This window comes from Myripristis murdjan, chromosome 23 (genome assembly GCF_902150065.1).
Source record: "Myripristis murdjan chromosome 23, fMyrMur1.1, whole genome shotgun sequence".
Lineage (NCBI taxonomy): Eukaryota > Metazoa > Chordata > Actinopteri > Holocentriformes > Holocentridae > Myripristis > Myripristis murdjan.
The window spans coordinates 20,214,195-20,238,504 of NC_044002.1; the positions used below are offsets into that span (position 1 = coordinate 20,214,195).

A 24,310-nucleotide genomic window follows, 5' to 3' on the forward strand; every position below is an offset into this window, starting at 1 on the left:
TAAAATTATTCCTCTATAAAATGGACTAAAGTACATACATACACAGTCTCTATCACAAGCGCCCAGCACATAAACTCACTGCCACACACACACTCGACGCACACTCAACACACACTCACGCAGCACACACACACACACACACACACACATACACACTCATCCTCAGGCTGTCCATCTCATACACAATATGCACACACCCATTCACAATAGAATACATTCTCAGGAAAAAAAAAAAAAAAGTCAATTATAAATTTTAGAGCATTTCATACTGTATCAGTTTTTCCCCCATAACACTCGTATTGAACTGCGGCCACCTCAAGCAGGAAGTGGGCCAAACCATAACAACATCTCTATCTGTGCGACGGCTACCTAACAACAACAGTATGATTTTATTTGATTTTATTTCATTTTTGGGCAGTTATTACGGACAGATTTTGTCTGATGATAATCCCGTGACAAAGAGCTCTGACATCAGAAGAGTTCATTTCCAAAATATCATCCATCTTGAAGGGAGAAAAAAAAAAAACACATTTCCTAGAAGTTTAATTATCCATTATTTCTAAAAAATAGAGAAGATCCACGTCTGTGAGAGTGATATTTTCTCAGCCGGGGACTTAAGTTGCCATCTAACTTTTTCAAAAGTCTAATAATTTGCTTGGTTTTTGATTGATTGCTCGTGTAGATGTCACTTTTTTAATCAAACGGTGGATATCTAATTTTGAATGAAGCCCTTCGGTTCGACCAGTAAGACTCGAGTCAGTGCTGCACTGCAAAAAAAAAAAAAAGTCACATCTTGACAAGTTATTTAGCCTCATATTCTGCATTAAAATCTTGTTTATGTTGGAAAAAAAAACTACCAGTAGAATGAGATAATCCCACTTGTTTTCGATGCGGTTTCACTTTGATTTAGGATTATTTCTGGCAACAAGTACAAATCCGTCCAAACGAGGCAGGACAAGGCCGATGAGCCCACTAGGAACAAGAAAACCACACTTGACTCAAGACAATTCTGGAAACAAGTAGATTAGTGTCGGATTTTCTCAACACACTTGCAGATTTTTTTCACTCGTGTTAAGAAAAACAATATTTTATCACAGAATATGACATGCTCAGGTGGATTTTTTTTTTTTTTTGCAGCGCTATGCAGTAAAATCTCTGTGTCTTAATCTAAATCCGTGGGCTTTGATATCCTCTAAATTAGGAACGACACGTACTCACATTCCTCCTTGTGCCCAGCACAAAGAGTAGGAGCTTTTTTTTTTTTTTTCTTCTTTTTTCCATAAATGAGACTTTTACAAGAGTGGATGTGTTTTCTAATGAGCCTTTAAAACCAATCATAGGATTATCGTAGTTAAATCCGATTTTTTTTTTATTCTTCTTCTTCTTTTTTTTTTATAATCTGTCAAGGGGAAGTTTGCTTTCTTCTAACAACATAAACACACAGATAAAGTTTACTGGCTTACAGTTGAAGCTGCAAGTGCTCTGGACATGCAGACACTCAGATGTGAGATGAGCTTCGTGTCGGGAAGCCTCTCATCTGGACCGTGTCCCCTGCCGCTACATTCACCTCCAAACCAACACTCTATAGTCACACAATACATACATATTAACTCCAGTCGCGTTGTGCAGATAATAGCGTCCATCTTCAAATACGCGGTATAGGATTTCGTATTAGTATCGACGTGAATGACCTATAGAGAGACATTTAGCTGAGTTATAACAGAAAAGCATAGTATACACACCATACTTCCTCTTTAATGGAAAGAGATTGGGTCTAGGTGGATGCAGGCCTTTGTTTTTTTTTGTTTTTGCGTATTTTATTTTTTCTAGAAGCAGGTATATGATAGTGTGCACCTTGTGCCATCATACAAGAAGCCTTTATGGAGTTGCCTCTTCTCTCTGGCAGCTACAGGAAAACGTTCGAGGGTTCGAGGCAGGGCTGGGCAGTGGGAAACACCGACGGCTGCAGTGGTGGTGGCGGGTTTTAGTGATGCGCATGCTACGTTACACGCTATCGTTTGTCTGTGCGCATTAGATTTACTGGGGTGACTGGTACAAACGCTAATGATCGTAAATGCGAGGGGCTCGAGGCAGGTGCGCTTTCTCTGTTCACCAGATTGGTCGGGCGCTCTGCTGTAGTAAAACACAGGCAGCTCAAAGAAAGTGGCAGCAATCAACCAAACGTGGCCTAAGTTGACCTTTTTTTCCCCTTTGCCATTAAAGGTGTCCCATTTTCACCTGTTTGTCTCTCTGTCTTTTTGCGATGACTCAAAAGCAAATGTAAAGATTTAGACGAAACTTCACAGAGAGACTGCTAATGAGTGAGGGATAAGCTAGATTAACTTTTGAAGGATCTAGGTCAAAAGTAAAGACCATGGTCACCCAAAGGTTAAAAGTCACATTTTGGCCAATATCTCCAAAACGAAGCATTGCAGAAAGACGCAGCTTGGTGCGTTTTGTTGATCTCATGGATTGTGCTGCATTTTGAAACGGACTATTATATTTTGGAAAAAAAACCAAAAAACAACAAAAAACAGAACAAAACAAGACTTCAACACTGTACTGTAGCTTTACTAGTCCCTTCCTCCCTTTTATAGTATGCATAATCACCCTCAGGTGTGCAGGGGATGCACTTAACACTGACAAGCATAAACTGGAATTTATTAGAGCAACAGAACAAAAATAACATGGTATTTTACACGTAATTATCTCAAGTCAGGCCTCTCTGAAAGGTTGAATGTGTTTTGCACCTGTATCTGTATGCTAATTCTTATTACTTATCACGCTGGGACTGGTATCAGCTGTTATTGGTGGGAAGATATCAGATATGAGATATGAGATATCAGATATAGGTGTTGGCATCACAAGTGGACATAATGTTCCATGTTTAACCATAGGGAAAGGACTAAGAAGCCCTGATGTATTGGGTGGGGGTTTTCCTGGACACATGGTGCAGCTGGAGACACAGAGTAGAACTGAATTACATAATCAACTGTATGTAAGTATGTAATTCCAGTTTATGCTTATCAGTTTTAAGTGCTTCCTCGCACAGCAGGGACGAGTATCGCTCTGAAGAAGGCTTGTTTTGCCGAAAAAAAAGGTAAACTGAGGCCGTGTTTTGTTCAATTTTTCTCAAGATTTTGGGGCGCCGCTCCTTTATTTGAGATGCTGAACCTCCGACCGAAACACTCCCTCATTGTGAGTGTGTGTGTGTGTGTGAGGGTTGAAGCTATCCGAGAGATTTCAGGGCAACTGCGAGCGACGGAGTGGGAACAAGAACATGAGACACCCGAGTTGTGTTTCTCCCTCCTTTGCGCCCAATGTGGTACATTTCTAAACAACAAAAAAAAAAGGAAACAAATATGTAACTTAGATCTTTTTTTTCCTACAATTTACAATATAAAATTCAAGTGCAATTAAAGTTCCAAATATTAGTTACATCACATACATTTCTCTCTAAAGTAACAATCTTGTTACTTGCAGGTAGTTTATTTCATCTTGTTATATATCTTTTTTTTATTTAAAAAAATCTACAATATAGACTTTTTTTTTGATTCACCCATTTTCAATCTTTCCCTGCGCTCCAATGGATAAAGCACCCACTGAGGTGGAATGGTCTGGGTTTCCCCATTTCATTTCATACATTTCTTTTAAATCTTTTTTTTTCTCCACGCTAAAATATGTTTTAAGTGCACCAATTGTTTTTTCTCATTTCCGTCTCGTGCACACCGGGGGCCGTTGAAGAAATCAAAATCGAGATACAGCCATGTGTGTGTGGGCGAATACATTTTAGCACATTGCGAATGCGCAGATGTGTCTGTCCACACAAACATACATGCAAACATACTGTACGTACCGGCATGCGTCTCTGCGTGATGTCTTGCATGTCGGTACGTACGCTGACCAAAAAAAAAAAAAAAAAAACATCCATGAGGCGGGCTTCTGCAAGTTCTAACACGTATAAATATTACAAAAACAAAACAACAACATAGAAAACAAAGCAAACCAAAATAAAAAAAAAGAAAGAGGTGGAAAATTCAGAGGATGGCAGAAAAAGGCAGCAGGAGAGAGTTTCCTTTTCCTGTTGGAAGGGATTGAGGAAAGGCTGGGAGAAAGCAGGGGAAAGGGATAAACGGTGGATAAAAATAGGATTAGACCGATATGTTGGTTTGCCGATATTTTTCTTTTGTAAAATATCGGATATTGGCCGGTCAGTGTTGTCCATCGCTGATGTGATGGACCTCATCTACGCAAATCTGTAAAACTTGCAGTGAAGTTTCAAAATTTTTGCTTGCTTGTTCATGACGTTTTTTTCCAACCAATTCTTCATTTAAAACTTAGAGTTTCCCAACGATTTGAGCTGCTAAACTTAGAAAAATTCTTTATTCTGGCCTCAGTGGAGAGCTGTGGTGTCCCATGATAGTCCAAATGCTGTTGAAGGCTAAAAAGATTTGGGGAAACTCATATTGTTTAGGTATAAAAATGGCCAAATTCCCACATTCAACACACAAGGTAGCTTCAATTATGGCATTGGTATCGGCTTTCAAAAACCCATATCGGTCCAACCCTTTGTGGGAGGCAGAACAAACTCAAAGGAAGGGTATTAATCGATAGTTTAAGGTTTCAAAGATGGGGGAAGGCATCATGTGGCAAACTGGATTTGGGGGCAAACTTGGGAAATGAAAACGTTTAGGTATAGAACTGATGTGATGACCTCGGCGAGGGGGAAGCGGGGGCTGGGTCATACATTTAGGACATTGAATCTGGGGCGGGGGCGGGGTCTTGAACGGGATGGCAGGGCGCTCCCGTCTATTTGTACGGCCGTAGGAACCTGGTGACTTTGGAGCGCAGCAGTTTGATGAAGGAGCGAGGGAACATCTCTTTGGACTCCTGCGCCGTGTACCTGAAGTAGTTCTGGGGGTGGGCGAGCACGTCGAACAGGGCCTTGATCAGCTTCTTGTCCTGCAGGGAACACACACACACACACACACACACAGAGAGACAAGGGAGCGTCATCCAGCTGGACCGATCAAAAAACAGAACAGCGGAAAGGATCGCCCATGCTCGTTTTCTGCTTCATGTTAAAACCACTTAGTGGAGCAGCTGTGTTTTAAAGGAGAAATCCACCCTAAAATACTATTGGCACAAAAAAAAAAAAAAAAAAGCCACCGGTGTTGCATTTCTGGGTCCTTTGTCGCTGTTCAGTGATTTTTTTTTTTTTTGGTTTCTTTTTCCTGCCAATAACTGGCTAAGTGTTGACAGCATGATGCCTCAAATTTTTGCACTGCAGCCACAAATGAGTTTAATAGCAGGATTTTTTTCAGCTATCTTAAATGGCAGATTTCGGCCGCCCAGAGTCAAAGAGCGAGGAGAAATCCATCGCAGACGAGGCAGAGAGGCCAATTTCAGACCAGGATGCATTGCTCGCTCCGTCTACATGTATAACCTGAGTATAACAAGTTCATGCCCGCTCTCTCACTGACTGAAATAGAAGTTGATGAAGCCAGTGGAGAGAAAGCGGATACATCCAAAAAAAAAAAAAAAGTTAATTGAAATGCATTATCCCACAATAACTGCTGGAATGCATTCGGCATCATCGGTTTATTATATCTGATGGTGGATTTTTCATTTAAGTCCCTGGCTCAAAGCTGGCAGAAAGTTGAGGATTTCTTAATTCATTCTCTTCCCCCACCCAAATTTGTCCAGCAGGTCTGGGATTCAAACTGGCACCCTTCAAATCACAAGCGCACTCTGCTCCAACAAACTCCAATAACTCCAAGATTTTCAAGGCAGCAGCTGGGTTCATAATGTTTGTTGAAAAATAAATATATATATATATTTTTTTTTTCACAAACTCCAACAATGCAGACGCACGGCCGATTTTCACAAAACCCTTTAAAGTGCTTTTTTATTTTGGGATTACATGTCAGAATGGCCTGACACCCTGTCAGCGTTATTCTGCGGTGACATAACTATCTCTCTGAATTTTCCTGTTAAAACCATTTTCTTTGAATTCCACTTTTAGTTTGCCTCTTTATTCATTTTACATGAGATTTTTAAAGCATTTTAATTTTGAGATCAGACCGGCCGTGAAATTAGAGAAGTTGTACTATCTGCCTGATTTCTGAGAATGGAGGCATATGGTTTTGTACGTCTGAATTTTGAATTTCATGATTCTATTTACTATATTTAAATGTTTTTTGTTTGTTTGTTTTTTTGGATCCCTTCCAAAACTGTAATACTTTGCTTGACCACAGGGCTGTCAAACATTTCATGACCAAAAAAAACAAAAGCAAAAACAAAAACACAAGGTGACACTGATGGCCAAAAGTACAAAAGAAGGATTCTGCAGTGACGACCATTTGTCAGCACCATCATAATCAAAACAACAAGAGTGTGTTTCAGGGTTTGGTGTCCATACCTTCAGTATCTCCTGGTGGTTCTCGGAGGCGTAGAGCCTGCCGTCCCGTACGATGTCCTCTATCAGCTGCTGGTAGTCCTCTGCGACACAACAAGGCGACAGCACGTGACAGGGTGCAGTAACCGATACAGGTGTAAGCAGACTTTACACACATCAGGCCGGATAAACATGGCAGCTTAAAAATCGGTATCAACGAATGATTCATGGCCTCCAGGGATTTTGTTTGTGATTCAACAGGAAACGCAACATTTTAGAGGAACACAGAAAAATATATTGACATTCCCAAGGACTCATTTCCCTCCTCCACAACTAGACTGATTGATCTGTCTCGAGTCAAGTTTTGCACTCAACGACTTGGTGTTGAACTACAGCCAGTGATCGAGTCCCTGTCTTATCACCTACTGAAGAATTTGCTTTGACGATTTAATAAGTGATTTTGTTTTGTATAATGCATTGCGCCTTTATTGTATCATCCGGCAAATATAATTTCATGGGAGCATCAGGCTCAGAGTTGAAGAAACCCAGGATTTGCTGCGGTCGACGAACCTCCTCCCTTTTCGCTTATCTGTGTATTGCTGTTTTCAAAATCCTCAAATATATGTACAACTGTGAGAGAAACAAATGGGCCAGAGTGTTTTTATCCCCCTGTAGCAGAATAAAAGTGGGTTAAGACCTTTCTTTAGACCTTTCTTCAGTAACTAGACAGGTCTGGCTATGCAGGACTAGCGGCCGACCCTCACCATCGTAGGTGACGTAGGGGACTTGGAAGCCCTTGCCGCTGTTTCCCTCGTTGGACTTGAACTGGATCCAGAGCTTGCGGGAGCGAGAGGTGAAGGCGATCGGCCGCTCGTAGGTCTGACATGTCTCGTAGGTGGTGATGGAAGTGGGCAGGGCTGGAAACAGAGGGGAAAAAATATCATTAAAGGGGTAATACTCGAGAACTTTGGACCCAGACTTTGGAAAGTGTACCAATGGAGCCTCGTCCTTAACTTAAACCAAAAAAAGTCTTTTTATTTCATTTTTATCAAAGACAACATATACACCTCACCTTACAATAATGTCAAAAGGAGTTGTTAATCATTTAAATATTTTAGAGATAAAGTTTTCCAGGTAAGGGTAAGGGTCACGTCCGATATGGCATGAACTACGATCAACCTTATTGGGTGGTGCTTGAGAACTTAGCTTTGGGAAACAGTGGTGCGTGGTCTGAAAAGTCTGGGAACCTCTTCTCTTACCGCTCTTCCTCATGACCAGCACGTCCCCACACTCATCCTCGATGGGGAGGAAGATCTCGGGCACCACGATGAGGATGCGTCTCTTGTGCGGCGGGCTGATGGTCCAGATGCAGTCCACGTTGGACGGGTAATCTCCGGGGTAGTTGGGGGACTCGATGTAGCCCGTGTAGTCGCCCAGCTCGCCTCCGCACAGCTGGTCTGAGGGCACAGCGGCACAGCGGGGGTCAGTACCGAGCAGCCATTGTACAATCCTGCATTATTTGTACGGGATCTTTAAAATAATGTCTAATGGCTTGTCGGAGAAAACAGACAATTTAAAGTAATACTTCACCAAAAGATTATATGTTTTTAAAGAGAAGACTCACAACTATATGACTGCCAGTGAACAGAGGTATTCATACACTTGATACACTTGATTTTCATCTTTATTTCATTTTTACGTTACCCTGTCTTGAAAATCTGGCAAAAACAGTTTTAATTGCAGCTTGTCACAAAGGAACCAAAATCTGTAGCCGTTTCTGTTAGAATGGAGCTGATTGGTGACTGACAAAAAGAGCCTTCAGGTATAATTCCAGTGTTTTAAAACCTGGGCTGTATTTTTTCTACCGTTTGGGATCCACATAACTGATAGGGACAATTTTTTTTTTGGAATTGGTCCAGTATTAAGTGAACACTTCAACCTTCAGCCACAATCAAATGGAGCATTTACACATGTCAAATTGCATCCACTGAAAGTGCTTGTTTTTGCCACCGACAGGCTCAGGTTGTTATTATAAGTGTCTGACAACATCATAATAATAAGAATAATAAGGCCCACATCGAAAAACACTGGAATTATCCTTTAAATGATATGAAAATGTCAGTTTTTAATTCTCAAACTCTTCTTGCAGATTATCAAGTTCTGATTTTCAGAACATTATTCCATGGCTTTTCCTTTTCCGACTCAGTGCTACGATCTCAAGGTGTGTTTCACTTTCAGCGCGACTGAAACTGTAATCCTGTAATCTCAGTAGAATCCTTCCATATAAACCAGCGTGTACGTCCTGCACTGCTTCCATGCATTAGAGCAAAGTCCCAGTGTTTTTGTGCCAGACTTTTGTTTCACCAACATGTGAGCGGGTTTTGAGCGTCTTCCTGCAGCCGAATGTCACCGAGAAGAAAAATCCTGTGCAGTCGCTGTACTTGGTGAAGAAAGTAATTTCAGTTTCTTAAATGCCTTCTTGGGGATTTAAGTACCTCCAATCACTCTCTCCTCTAAAACCTCTACATGCTCTCACCACTCAATTTCTTGCATAATCTCCTTTTTTATTTCATTTCCTGGCTTCTCTCTCTTGCGCGATCCTTGTAAGGTCACGACAATATTGTCAGGTTAATGTGAACTTTGGTTGGTTGTAATTCTGATGATCAAGGCGCTATAGCTTTTTTTTTATTTTATTATTGAATCACTCTGGATCTTGAAGTGCAAGCTGAAAGTAAAATCAAATCGTTACTTTTGCAGTGGGAGACATTGGTGGCTCCGTCGAAGTCGGTGGTGGTGTTTCCGGGGCAGGTGATGCAGTAGTTCTGCCCGAACTCAGACTGGTAGGTGCCGGCGGGACAGCGGATGCAGCGGTGGGTGCTGGAGTTGTAGTGGTGTCCCGGGGCGCAGTGGACTGAGAAGAGCAGGCAGGGAGTCAGCAATAAAACCCCCAACAACTGTGTCATTGCAATAACCTCTATCTGAAGTTTTACACCATGGATAAAAAACACAGACAGAGGGCCATGCTCTATCATCACAAAGTTACACCACATGAACCGCATGTACATGATTCTATAATTTGGTTTTGGATTTGACATTTTTTTGACATCTCGTACAATTTTGTGCAGTATTTTGATGCACTAGTATGCTGCTATTTTATACAGTGGTGGAAAAAAAGTTTTCGGACACCCTTAAAATTTTACACAATCTCACAATCTCAAATATTATCATGAAATATTTGTGGAAAAATCTTTTTTGTGTTTCAAAAGGTGTGGCTGCATTAGACAGATACAAACAAATACAAATTATATAAATTTTTTTGTTTATTGTTTACAAGAAAAACTAACAAAACTAAATTCTTGACAGTTGAATCTTTATCTTCAGGCGTGTTTCCTGCGTTAGGTTCCTTGTTTTAGCCATTTTTGTGTCTGAAGAACTTTTAAATGTGCTGGCTTTATATAGACACCAAGCTTGGCAACAAAAATTGTGTCTTTTAATAAAAAGAAGGACCTTCATCACTGGTACCAAAATGACCCAATACTTAAAATTTCTTATGTATTTTTATGGAACCAATCAATTTTAAGTGTTTAATGGCTTTTTTAGGATTTGTTTAGTATTTTGGCTGTGACTGTACTAAAAGAAATTGCACTTGAAGACCTAAGAGGGATTTGTTAATGCAGTATTTCACAAATGCACGGGGTGTCCGAAAACTGTTTTCCACCACTGTATTTATTTCTTTAAAAGCAATTATTAAATCTGCAGCAGTTACATATTTTTTTTTAATATAATTCGCCCTCACCCCTTGAAATAAGGCATTTCAACATTAATCAGTGATATATAATAAGAGTGTGGAGTCTGCAAATTGCCCATCCATTTTGCACCAATAAACACCAGCTCATTCTCCTGCAGCTTCACACAGCTGCAGTGTTATTCAGGTCTAGATTACAGACTGAACATATGGGGCCAATTCCCTGAGGAGCTGGACCAGCGAGGGCCCCCACAGTGTACATACATTTGTAATTTAAGTATAATTCAAGCCGTCTCATACAAATTTATATCCTGCCTAATTTCAAGCATTGACATTAACCTGTTGGCACTGCGACGGCGCGTTTTAATTTGTGCCAGGATGCTGCAGGGAGACATGCGCAGGACGTAACCTTGTTTTTGTGTCGCGGCGAGCGTGGCACGTTCATTCATGGCATCGTGGTTTTGAGATGCAGAGAAAATTAAAGCCTGTCTCTGATAATGGCCCGGTTCAAAATCAACGTCTGTCAGTTTTACTGTTGAGATGAACGCCAGCGCAATTACTGGATCGTTTTACGGTATTAAACTGTATAAACAGACACTATCACACACATGGACACACACACACACACACACACACCCACACACAGATATAAATTCAGCAACACTTTATACTAGCATCATTAATAAATAGCAAATTGATAGTTAACTAAACTTTAGGTAATAGTTATTTTACAGTTAACAAACAATGAAATGAGACTTTAATGTTTACTTATTGCATCGTTGACTATTTATTAACGGTTTATTGTTGCACACATTCTAACATTTACTATTTGTAGATAATTACCAACTGAATTGTAAATCTTTCATAAATCATTTGCAAAACATCGGCCAACATGACATAGTTACATGGACCAGATATTTTATTTTATAACACTGTTAATGGGCGATAACTGGTTTATAGACTGCCTATAAACAGAAAATGATGATTTGAATACCTCTTTAAAATGTAAGTGGTGATCCTGGGGGTTGAAGTCGACACAGGCCGTTAAAACCTTCAAGCTTCCACGACTTAATTGAAAATATTCAGCTTTATAATAGCCGTCCAAATAATGTTTAAAGATCTACTACATGCAAATACTGTTCATACACAGTCTATAACCAATTATTAATCATTCACAAAGTGTGGTCCATCTAACTAGGTAATGCCTGATGTTTTGAAATGATTTCTTGAAGGTTTATAAATCTATTGCTACTTAATATGGTATATAAAATGTTACAATAAATGCAACAGTAAACTGATAAATAATACGTAAACTTTATTAAATATCACTTTATTGTTCGTTAACTGACATTAACTATTAAATAAAGTTCTATATATTAATGATGGTTATGATTAAGAGTTACCTTTGGCCTCGCAGTCCCTGAAGGAGACGGAGCCTTCGTACTTGGTCATGAGGCCTCCTCCGCAGGGGAAGCACAGGACGCGGCCCGGCTCCGGCTGGAAGGAGCCCAGCGGGCACGGCTGGCACGGCCGAAACCCGTCAGCGGAGAAGTGACCCGCTGGACACTGACCTGCGCAAAGGAGGGATGGTGGAAATGATCTTATTTATATTTTCCTTCTCTCTTTTTTCATGTTTGCACCTCCATTTTTGTCCCTTCTTGTTGCCTCAGTGTGTCCCTTTCTCTTTTTTCTTTCTTCCATATCTCTGTCCTCTCTCCACACTAAAAGTCCTTGGCAGACCTGTTTGCCAGCAGTGCTTTTCAAATTAATTTGGCCAGACGTGAGGAAGGTAAAGAAGGTAGGAGACAGTTTCTCCTGACAGGCCTCATGGGGGAAATCTCATTACATCAGGAGCTCCGAGGCTGGATGTGCTAATGCCTGTCTCTGGCGCTCTCTTGTGGATGGAGTTGAAATATTCAATGTTCAATATTAAGATTCAAATTTGCCTTTGCTTTTTATGGCAACAAGGGTGTTACAAATCGAGCATATTCATTCATTCATCCGTCTTTTTTTTTGGTATTTATTTTGTTAATTTCAGTGTACATCTCAAGACAAAACAGTTATTTTCTCATGTAAGTTCACACATCCTGAGCAAAAAGGAAAAAGAAGAAAATCTTTCATCACCTGCCCCCTTTTTTCAAAGTAACATGTTTAACATGAATAAAGAAAGCTGGCTCAATTATCCCTTTCTTTGCCTTATTTTACCTGAAATTATAAGACTCTGTACCACACACAAAAATACTGTGAATATTTATCACTTAAATTCCACTATACCTCAAATTTCACTGTATTTTTCAAACTCAAATTTCTCAAATTTTCTTTTCTTTTTAAAGTGATTTCCATATTGATACACAAGCATACTTTTACATATGTGCTTTTTTTTACTGCTCTACTGCTGCACTGTTGCTCCACCTCTGAGAGGAACTATTTCTAAATTTAAATATGATTCCTTTTTAGCCACAATAAGACACAATAAGACAAGACAAAAATATCTGGCAAGTGCAGTGTGAAATATTAGACTAATAGACTAATAGACTCAAGCAGCAGCTGTACCAGTGTAGGATATTTACAGGATATATGTGAGATGGATTTTATTTATTTATTTTTTTTTAGTGTTTGGTTTCGGTGAAGCCTTACCTCCACACTGGGACACGTTCTTGGCTCCGGCGATGCCCTGTCCCTCGGTGCTGGGGCAGGGCTCACAGGACAGCTGGCCCACTGTGTCCTGGTACGTCCCCGGAGGACACTGCACACACTGCTCCTGCTCCCCGCTGTAGAACGTCCCGACGCCACAACTCGCTGAGGAGAGACACGCACAACAACAGACAGACAGGTTAATACTAAAGTCGACCTCCAGTCATTTATTAAACCCCTAAAAATAATCTCTGTTTGTCAGTATTACATAGAGGAAGTTTTACACAGATGATTTTTCCATGAAAAACTTCTCTTTTTGGTTTGAGCCTGGCTTGGTCCTGATCTTTCATGATATCGTTTTCTCAAATTAGCTGTGTCACTTTTCAAAGCTTTTATTATATATGTCAGACATCATATGTTAATGTGATATATCATCATATGTCTACTAGCAGGATTTCACTTTTGAATAATTCATTTCTTTATTAGTGCTGACTGAGTTTCTGCAGCACAATGCCACTGTGAGTTAGTTTCCTCCTCTCTCTTCCTCTCGCCTTTTTCACTGAGCTGCAGTTTAATGTGACTTGGCTAGAAAACCTGCGGGACTTTGCCTCTGCCCGCTGAGGTTTCAGCCAGTAAGATTATTTATACCTCGACAACCTCCGAGCGGTGTTTGTATAAATAAAGCTCTAATCTGCGAACCCACCGCACTTTCCGTCTCGCAGGACTTGTCCGGTGCTGCAGGCCTCCACGCCCTCCGGCACGCGGGCCGGTTTCTGGGCCACCTCGTACTCCGTCCCAGAGAACTGGATGTAAAACTGCTGCTTGTTGATGGACTTCCTGAGCGTCCGCATGGCGTTCTGCAGCCGCTGCTTCATCCTCTCCCGAACACACTCCACGTTACAGGAGTCTGCAGCCAGGAAGGAGAAGCAGGATAAACTATCGCCTCAGAAGATGTGGGATCACAAGTTTCTAAGATTTAGTTTTTCATATTGCAACAAGAGATTAATAACAAAGAAGTGGGGGCAAGATGGCCGGCAACACGAACACACACCCGAGGCTTCCTCCTCCTTCATCTCCATCTCAAACTCAGCTGTGATGTGCGAGACCTCTTTGGAGGGAGATTTGCGTCCTCGCCGGCGTTTCTTGGACGAGTCACACTTCAGATTGACAAAAGTCACCTGGCAGTTGTCGGTGCAGGGGAACTGGCCTCCTGCCGGGTGAGAAACAGGATTTAGGACGAAGACAGGAGGAGATAGAAGAAGACAATAGAGAAGAGCAGAAGCAGCTTCAAGTTTTTTTTTTTTTTTTTTTTTATATCTTGGAAGAGGAGAGAGCAAGGAGAAAGAGGCAGAGGAGACACAACCTGTGGCAAAGCTGGTTACTTGGCAGATGGCTCAGACGCCCCATGCAGCGCAATTAGAGCCCATTTTTTATCTAATTAAGTTTCTCTAAATTAATCAGCAGCAACAGACACCATCGTTAGGGTGACCAGATGAAAATGGGTGAAATTCATGATAGCGGAGCTGGGAGTGGGCGTGGCTTCCGGTACATTACATTCAGCGACACATGACTCAACTTTAAAATTTATTATTATTTTTCTGTCACTAGGAAAAAGAGAAACACACAATGACTGTGTTGTACGCAGCAGTGTGTGAATCATGACCCGTTACATTAAATTCATTTTATTTCATTAATTTTATCAGTGCGGTGCCAATCACATCTGTCTGCACCACCTGCATGTACTTCTGCTATCTACATGAAAAACAGCTATGATTTCTGTAAGCTGCAGACCTAACAGTAATGTGTCACAACAAGTGGTAACTAATGTTTTAATCGGCAATAACGAATCAAAATTCAGGTTTAGTCTAATTTTCAGGACAGGATTCACTGATTCGGGGCAGCAGCTGTCCGTTCCAGCTCGGTGCACGGTGCTGCTGTGTGTGTGTGTGTGTGAGTGGGATCACCTTGCAGGCTCTGCTTGGACGAGTCCCTGTGCTTCTCCTTGTTGCGGGGCCGCAGGTGACACTTGGCGTCTTTGATCTTGAACCTGGCCTTCTGCTTGATGGGAGGAGCCAGCGTGTCTTCATTTACATACACAGCAAACACAAAACACTGTTAACCGTGAAATGATGTCGCCCGTATGGGAAGATGTATTCACTGAGCAACGATATTACAATACCAAACGACTGACTCTTTGGTGCTATTAAAGGAATACTTCACCCAAAAACAACATATTTTATATCATTTGCTCACCGTGGGAAATCTTGAATGAAAAAAGCTTTTCTACCTCACAGAAAGCGGCCGTCGCAGTTTGAATGGAGTTGATTGGCGACGTGAAAACATCTGTTTCAAATTCCCCAAAAAACTCTTTGTGCCGACTCCATTCGTACAGAATGTTCGGTATGGCCCGAAAAATGTAATTTGGCTAAAACACTGCCGAGTAAAATGCTCTCACATGGTGCACCTGAGCACGAGTGGCATGCACGTTCACCGAACTGAAAACCAGCCTCTGGATTGCTCATTGGACAGCGGTGCCACTCACTAATTGGCTACACTGACATTTCATTCATGACACTGGCTGATAGACGTTTTTTGGGTGAACTATTCCTTTAAAGTGATCTTTGTCTGGGCTGCCGTTCTTTGTAGAATTAACTTTTCTGAACACAGGACACACTCTTTCCTTACACAACTGGCATGCTGAGGTTATCAAAGTCACACTGAGCCCGAGAACTTCAATTCCCATCATGCTTTGCCTGCTGTACCTGCACAGGTGGGTAAGGCGGTGGTGGCATTTCTCTTTTGGGGAGCTTTACCAGGCTGGACCGGCACCCCGCAGCTGAGTGTGTAGCTGTTTTCGGAGTCTAGAAACACACACACACACACACACACACACACACACATTAGAATCAACTAAAAAAAAGAGGGATCAGTCATGAAGATGAGCAACAAGGGAGGCTGGGAGTTTTTATTTTGTCTGAAAGATGGTGTGCCCAGGTCCCCCTGTTCCTTCAAATATTGCGTGTGTGTGTGTGTGTGTGTGCGAGTGTGTGTGTAATATGGAACAGTGTGTGTTTCACTTGGCGACGGGCTGTGCAGAGGATTATAAGAGGTTTATTAGTTCTCTATGGCCTTACTATCCCTCCTGTATTCGGGAGCGAGACAGAGCCCTGAGGAAAATCTCCTGCCATGTGACCTCTGCCATAAAGCCAAACACACACTCACACTCACACACACACACACACCTCACAAGTATTCACACACACGCATAGACACATATCCTGGAGGAGTGAGAGAAATTAAAGCCTAAATGACAGATCTATGAATCCTCTCTCTCTCCACACACACACACACACACACACACACACACACACACACACACACACAAAAACACATTTCAAGTCACAAATGAGGGATGAAGCCTTCGGAGCTCATAAAAGCGAGATGATTAAATGAGAGGCAGGACCGCAAACGGCCACAGGAATTTACACGCCTCTCTCCCACTCAAATTAAGACACTCTCCAGAAAGATAGAAAAACAAATATTTCACTTTGCGCCTGAGAGTTATCCATCATTCTCACACGGCGCCGGCCAAGCCAAACGGAGCGGGGGCCACGCCGCGGAAATATGGCGCGATCAAAGAATGCAATCGATTTACAGATGTGTGCGAGCGTGCGTGTTAAGTACTATCGCAGGAGGACGAGGCCGGGGTGCCAGCCAAAGTATTAGAGGAGGCGACGCCAAGAAAACCCCGCAGAAGGAAAAACACATCAGTCTGACTGGATGACCCCTCCAGGAGTGCACTGAGTGACAAAACACAGCAATAAGGAGCCGGGAAGGCCTCATTAAGCATCACTGGCATCGAGTGGTAGGATGGTGAAGGCAGAGCCGGGGGGGCTGCGACTGCCCGCTGGCACCACCAGAGGGCAGCAGAGTGTGCAGCATGGACGCATTCACTGCACAGGTTACAGCCTCAGGCGCTGGTTTTCAAACTTTTTCATGTTCTGGACTCGCAAATTGACTTTCATAAAAGCTGCGGACCCCCATTTGAACTCATCTTTACCCTAGGAACCCTCATATACAAACATTAAATTAAATTAAATTAAATTGCAAACTGTTTTGTTGTTGCACTCGAACACTGACCAACAGATTTAAAGTGGTGCGATTAAAACATAATTAATTACTTAAAATAATAACTCATACATTTTTTGTGCAATAATTTCTACTGATTTACACTGTAGTAAAATTAAACTGTTCCTCAACGACCACCACACTGAAAACCCCAACATAGTTACTTAAAATTACAATAAAAGTAGAATAATTAGCTATTGTAATACACTATCCACCCTGTTAAAAATGAACAAGTGCTTACAGGTTAATGCATCAGTAATTTCACACTCTGAAAGGAGCCATTCTTCACCATGAATACTTTGACTTTTCAGACCAGAATTACATTTTCCTGACACACTTTTACTACTATGACTACTTTTACTCGAGTAAAGGACTTTTATTTTAAATGTGCTTTTGCTTAAATTAGGGAATTTGATTTCATGCAAGAGAAATTTGCTAAGGAATTTTGTTTTTTCATCGGGCTTTTGTAATGATGGACAGCCTGCAGAGCTGGATATTATTCTGCATTATTGAACCCATTGTTTTTTTTTGTTTTTTTTTTTAATAGAACAATATAGATGCCCAGTGTCTTCCAATACAAAGGCAGATGTAACACAGGTTCCACTTTTCAGACAGGCCTGTCTTAAGATAATAAGTGCTTTTAAACATCAATTTTACTATGTTGCTTATTTTTTACATTTGTATTAAGTGACACACCTATAAAAAAAAAAAACAGCCACACTAGTTACATTTTCAATACTGGACTGATAATGGTAATGCTTTTCAAGCTGATGTTGGCTGATGCCCGTCGTCTGCCAGGTGTACGCCTGATACTGCATCTATAAATGTGTCCATCTTCATGATATGACATCATAAAGACAGAAACGGCATCTTTTAACTCTTGTATTTATGTCTGTAACCTTTGCTGCCGCAGCGATCAAATTAACCCCTCAGGGATCAATAAAGTTAATGTTATCCTGTCTTATGTCATCTTATTTATGTGAAGAAGATGTGTGTGTGTTTGTGTGTGTGTGTGTGTGTACCTGCGAGGAAAAGGGCGTTGGAGGGGCAGGAGAGCGAGCAGACCTCTGCCCCTCCGCTCTTGGTGCAGGTCAGCTGGGCGTGCGGCGCTGGCTTTCCATTGGGCAGACACTTCACCGCCTCTGAGGAACACACAGAGTCAAATCACCATGACAACCACCTGGACACACACACACACAGACATGCATGCACAAACACACACACGCATGCATGTTCAGCACGAAATACACAATGCTATACGTGTACAAACACACCGGTGGACACACACATATACACACACACACACACACACACACACACACACAGAGTTGGTGCTTACCGATGCAGTCCTTCTTGTTCCAGTGGAGCTTCTGGCCGGGCGGACACACACACTCGTAGCTGCCCTGGGTGTTTACGCAGCCGTACTCACAGCTCCCGTTGTTGATGCTGCACTCGTCGATGTCTGAGACACAACCGGAGACATTTTTATGATCAGTATGCACGTCTCTCTCTTTTTGCACTCTTTTTTTTTTGGTGTTTTTATGGAGAGAACCCAAGAGAAGGCTCTCAATTTGGATTCAAAGGCAAAATTGCTGAGTAGCTTTTCACCATTTGGAAATCACTAATTTAATTTGATTTAATCGGGAGGTTTAAGTGTAAGTATCGTTGCGAAGGCTGTCAGGCTCTGTGCTGCTTTTTACATTTCACCCGGTTCGATTGGCCGTAAAAATCCACAGGATTGCTTTATGGCACAAAACACGATGTGGACACGGCTCCCCCACCTTTCAGAGGCTCTGTTCGAACGCCAAAAGACAACTCGAGATGTCTTTATGCAGGTGCGTAGGAGCGACAATGAGGAAATGATTGCTGTAACTCGCAAAACAGATGGACAAAAATAAAAGGAACAATGAGCAAAAAAAAAAAAAAAAAAAAAAAAAAAAAAAAAACCCTTCCGTCACATCATCCTCAGTAAATGCAAAAGTGAAAACCAACAACCCGGAAAAGCAAAGAGCCACTTCGGCACATGAGACATGAGGTATTGAGAAACATTAGCATTAAAAGATAGTATGAAAAAGCCCCTTAGAAAAAAACATGGTAGGCATTTTTGAGGAAAAGCACTTTATCTGTTGTTTCTATATGATTTTTAGTGCTGAATCCATTTCTGCCGTATGCCAAGCTGTAAAAGTTACCGTTTAGTCATAATTATTGATTAATTAGCATGATTATTGATTAGTCGCCCAAAGTTAGAAATGGCTATCAGTTTCCTATTTGTCGATATTCTATATATGATTGTTTGGTATCATTGTAAAGGGGACCTTCTCAGCTTTCATTTAAGCCCATGGGTGTCTCTTTCTGACAAACACAGAGGTCACATGACCTCCTTAAACCATAAATCAAACACATTTTCCCACATTTTTCGCCTAAACTATATAGTTTCTTTTATCCCTGTGGGATCAAGGGATATGAAGGGCCCAAAAGACAACAGCCACAATACCTAATGGACTTTGAGGAAGTACTACTAGTTCTGGTTATTCAGACTACCCAGCCTACTTTGTATGCATATGACGCCACTTTGAGGTGACTACAATAAGTGCAGCTGTCCAATCTGATGTGAAGTCACCCACCCCCTCAAGAAAAGAACAAAATATGTATGTAACGTCTTCTGAATGACGGAGCTCCAGCTAAAACTTTAGCCCCGCCCTCCATCGGTGATGTCACGGCCCGTCGATATAACAACAGGAAGGTCACAGCTGTGAAATCTATTGACCCCGAGCTACAGGTGTGTGACAGCTTACGGCATGCACACACACACACGCACACACACACATGCATTTTTACAAAGATGCAGACACACGAACCCACTCACACTCGCTCACGCCCTCCCACTCACACACACACATTAGCACACACACTTAAAATCTATTCAGGGGAACTGAGGTGTGATGGCGCTTTTCAGCAGCCGCCGTCTGCACACGCTCGGTAACCCTTCACCCTCGAGCACTCTGAAAAGCGTCTCCCTCTCATTTTCTCAATCTCTTTTTGTCTCTCTCTCTTTCTTTCTCACACACACACACACACACAAACCTCAGCTTTAACTCTGTCACACAGCCAATTCCCATTTTTCTTCCATCTGTTTATTCAGCACAAAATCTGTGTGCGTGTGTGTGCGTTTGACTGTGATGTGGCCTCGTGGGAGTGAGACAGGTGAGCTTGCGTCTTGGCACACACACACACACACACACACACACACACTCACCTCCGCAGTGTGTGAGGCCGTACAGAGTGTATCCCTTGTGGCACAGGCACTCGAAGCTGCCGGGGTAGTTGATGCAGGTGTGGTCGCAGGTCCTCTCGAACGAGCACTCGTCGATGTCTGATAGTGAGAGAGGAAACAGGAGAGGAAACACTCATCAATCCTTAACGTCATATTAGCAAATTAGCAGCTGAGCGACGAATGTGAAGCCACTTTGGGCAACAACCAGTCGAATTCACTCTTACGTGATGTTCTCTCTGACTCACAAATATGGAAATGTGCGAAATAAAACCTAACAAAGCCACAATTCTGATGTCCCTTCTGCTATTTTGGGTGCAGATTTCCCATTTTATGTCAAAAGCGAAATTAAATGTGCTTTTTTAACTTCTGCAGTTGGCTTTGTGTGCAAAAGAATAAGCATTTTTTTTTACGTCCAAGAGCCAAACTGTTTGAGGACGGCTGCATTAGGGCAGGGATTCCTTCAACTCTCGATAGGATTATGTGCAAAGCTGGCTCCGCGATCGACTGTCAGGTGGACGCTGTCGACAATATCTCCAAGATCAGGGACACTGTGGACGTTACCGGTCAGCCGTGACATTCTGCTGTGTGCTGCAGTCGTGTTAGTCACAGATTCTTACAGCTCAAAATACCCACAGAGAGATTCAGAGGGATTTTTTTTTTTTAAGAGCCCCGAGGCTGCAGAATGACGCTGGAGCTCTTCCTGATATATTCCTATGCATTTGCATTTGAGTTTGTGTGATCTGTGGCAAAGTAATTTCCCTGCTGAGATAAATAAAGTATTACAACTACTTCTGCTACTTTTCAACCCTGAGGCCATGTTCACATAGATGCACATTAAAAAAAAAAAAAAAAAAAAAAAAAGCAACTTTGGTTATCTGTAAGGAAAAACGAGCGGATTTGGAAACGTCTCTGTGGACGAGAACAGAAAAAAACATTAATCTTCACGGTGTGGGCCTATGAAGCGGAGGAGGGACAGCAGTTGTTTGCTGACATCCCAGAGGTAGCTAAAAATGCAAGTGCATATACGATTCAATTTCCATCCAAAAGTGGATGGAAATTGAATTGAAATGATAAAAACGAGGCATGGAGGATGTTGTGGCACAGGAAATAAGAAATTTAACTGTAGGCTGCCCTCTAGTGGATTTATGGCATAACATCCAGGCAAATGTAAAAGATGCATGGAAGCATGTGGACAATGACATTTGTGTTTAATTGTTTGAGGGAGCATAAATGAGCCTTTAGATCCTGGTGAAAAATTGCAGTGAATAATACGTGTTGTGCAGACTGTCCTGTAGAGGGTGCTGTAACTGCAACACAGGCATTGCGGCACATTCCACAGACGCTGACCAGATTATGGGCCAATCCCATTTCTTGTTTTCACCCCTACCCCTACCCCTCTTTTTCGAGTGCCACCTGCCCCTTGCAGCAAAGTTACAAGGGGTAGGGGTTGAAATACTCCCCTATGAAATGGGACAACCCTTCATCCCCGGAAACGTCATCATTAGTCATCAGGGACGTTGTAAACAGACGCGACGATTTTTTTTTTGCCGGTGTTCTGCAAAATCGTCCTACTTCCGCGAAACGTCCTACCGTAGGTTGAACTGACAGACTTATCTGCCGATGCGTTACCTTGTCCCTAACCCTAACCCTAACCTTGTCAGAATATGCTTCTACATTAATATATGCAGGTAGGACGTTCTGACAACTGAAATTACCTTGTCAGAATACGCTTCTACACATGCGCAGTGTGGCTTGGTAGGATATCTTTACGGGTAGGAAGGATTTCCTGAACACCGGGAAATCTCAATCTCAAAATGACGTCTTCAGCTGTGGTAATCTCTCTTGCGTGGGCTGTTGGCATCTTTTTGCGGTTGTCAATCGCGAATCGGAAGAATGTAAGGAGATGTCTCCGCTGCGCGTCGTGCCGCCGATAAGAACGCCCCTCAGCCGTTGTAAAATCACTGTAACCCCACGGCTTCTCGGGGCTTATTGTTTAATTGGACGCCCGAGAGCGCCGGTGAATCAGCTTGAGGTGTGAATGATAGACCGTAGTCAAGTTTTGTTGTAGTTAGCCCGACGTTAGCTGCACAACATGCTAGCCAGCTGGTGTAGTGGTGTAACGTCAAACAAACAATCGCTGACTTTATCGATTTTTGTGTTAATTGTGTGAGAAGTGTGGGAGATTTCTCGTAGCACTCGCTTTGGGGCCAATCCCAATTCACCCCTTAACCCTACCACTTGCCCCTACCCTCCGTTTTGCGCGTTCACGCATAGGGGTAGGGATGTCCCAATTCTTGTTGAGGCGGAGGGGGAGGGTGGAGTGCTAGGGCTTTAGGGCCCTCCAAACTGAGTTTTTTCAGAGGCACACTCCAAGGGCCAATCCCATTTCTTATTTTCACCCCTACCCCTACCCCTTCCCCTCTTTTTCGAGTGCCACTTGCCCCTTGCAACAAAGTTAGAAGGGGTAGAGGTTGAAATGCTCCCCTATGAAATGGGACAACCCTTCATCCCCGGAAACGTCATCATTAGTCATCATTAGTCATCATTAGGCAAAACGGAGGGGTAGGGGCAAGTGGTAGGGTTAAGGGTTGAATTGGGATTGGCCTTATGACTCGATTTAGTCACAGTCCAGATCAGCCTGATGAAAGCATATTGAGGCTTTGGCCCGCTGCATCCTGGGAAGCTGGCGAGTGGTCCGAAGACGGGGGGGGGGGGGGACTTAGGAGGCCGCTGCATGAATCAGAGCGGAGATTCTGGTAAACAAATACAAAAGTTCAGCACTAGAACCCGGGACGAGAGCTCATTTGGAGTGACCTCATCCGGAAACACTCGACCGGACTGTCTCGGGACGGCTCAGAGCAGCGTGTGTGTGCGAGTGTGCACGCTCGAGCCGGCGCGTGTGTTTACGTATGCTTGTCCGGCACCAAATATTATTAGCCTATCAGGAACTGAGGCCAGCATTTCAAGCTCACCTGGTTTATTTCAATATGTTCCATGGGACTTTATGGGGGCTAAAAATACGACGTGTTATAATGGAGTTTGTCATGTGGAGGAAGTTGTTAAGGCCTGGATGTTGGCTGGGTAAATACTCCAGGCAACTGTCCATGTGAGGACTTAGGAATAGCACGCCTGCTTTGAGCGAGGCCACAACCAGAGCTTACATAAACTGAGACGGGCATACAGAAGCCGCCTACAGCTGCAACTGTAAAAGTAATAAAGAGGGAATAAAAGCTGTTGGGTTTCTGGTTTGGACGATGTGAAATGTGTTTTTTTTTGTGGACGCCAAAGACACACCCTCCGTCATGAAGTGTTGTTTTGACAGTAATGGCTGACTTTTATCTCACCGCTGACAGGCTTTTCTCTCTCTCTCTCTCTTTCCACATCTATCTCTCTATCTCTCTCGCCCGCCCCGAACATTTTAGAGGAGATGGAACCTCAGCCGTTCCTGGCAAATGCCCCAACGATGCTGGCATGCCTCGCATTACCGGGAGCTATTTTCTCTGGAGAGGCTCACCAGCACAGACAGGAGTGACAAATTAAACATTATATTCAAGTTAAAAGTAATGTTGCAACTGAGCATACTGAACATAGTTGTCAGCGGACGGGACAGGCCTGCAACTTATTGGCTGCCGCAATAATGAGCGAGGAGTAAAAGCGCCGGGGCGAACTGTGATGTGGTCGCGCACCATCAACACTGTCATATTAAGGATTCAAACCCGCTACAACAAAATGCGCTGTTTACAAAACTGCACACACACACACACACATATGCTCACTGTTTGGTGTTTTTGGTACAGGGACAGAAGTGCCTCGGGGATTTGTTGTTAATAAAAATCATTTTTTGTGTGTGTGTGTGTGTGTTTGTGTGCTCTCCTGTCTCGCCTGCTGTGACTTGTAACCAGGAATCTGCCCTTGGTCGTCCAAACATAACCGCAGATTAGATGGAGGCATCTTGATAGAAATGTACACTACACACCCAGCCGAGGAAGTCAGCTACCCTGGAACAACAAGCACATGTCTGTGGATGCCGATCCCACTCAGCACTTTGTGGCTGGGCTACGGGTGCACTGCCTGATCATCTAGGTGTACGTCTCTGTGTGTGTGTGTGTGTGTGTGTGTGTGCGCGAACATG

At 42.7% G+C, this 24,310-nt stretch overlaps 1 protein-coding gene across 3 annotated transcripts in view; it reads right to left on the reverse strand.

The window, feature by feature from the left end:
- Positions 1 to 282: 282 nt before the first annotated feature.
- Positions 283 to 24,310, reverse strand: part of scube1 (signal peptide, CUB domain, EGF-like 1) — a 135,767-nt gene continuing 111,739 nt past the window's right edge. For all 3 annotated transcript variants that reach the window (XM_030046179.1, XM_030046180.1, XM_030046178.1), the window contains 14 exons: positions 20,161 to 20,277; positions 18,244 to 18,366; positions 17,927 to 18,046; positions 15,539 to 15,637; positions 14,741 to 14,857; positions 13,828 to 13,986; positions 13,480 to 13,683; positions 12,780 to 12,941; positions 11,546 to 11,713; positions 9,147 to 9,308; positions 7,657 to 7,854; positions 7,162 to 7,314; positions 6,422 to 6,501; positions 283 to 4,962 (listed from right to left, as the gene is read on the reverse strand). In XM_030046179.1, the coding sequence (XP_029902039.1) occupies positions 4,810 to 4,962; positions 6,422 to 6,501; positions 7,162 to 7,314; positions 7,657 to 7,854; positions 9,147 to 9,308; positions 11,546 to 11,713; positions 12,780 to 12,941; positions 13,480 to 13,683; positions 13,828 to 13,986; positions 14,741 to 14,857; positions 15,539 to 15,637; positions 17,927 to 18,046; positions 18,244 to 18,366; positions 20,161 to 20,277 (2,015 nt within the window). In that variant the 3' untranslated portion in view covers positions 283 to 4,809. The remainder of the gene's footprint in view (positions 4,963 to 6,421; positions 6,502 to 7,161; positions 7,315 to 7,656; positions 7,855 to 9,146; positions 9,309 to 11,545; positions 11,714 to 12,779; positions 12,942 to 13,479; positions 13,684 to 13,827; positions 13,987 to 14,740; positions 14,858 to 15,538; positions 15,638 to 17,926; positions 18,047 to 18,243; positions 18,367 to 20,160; positions 20,278 to 24,310) is intronic.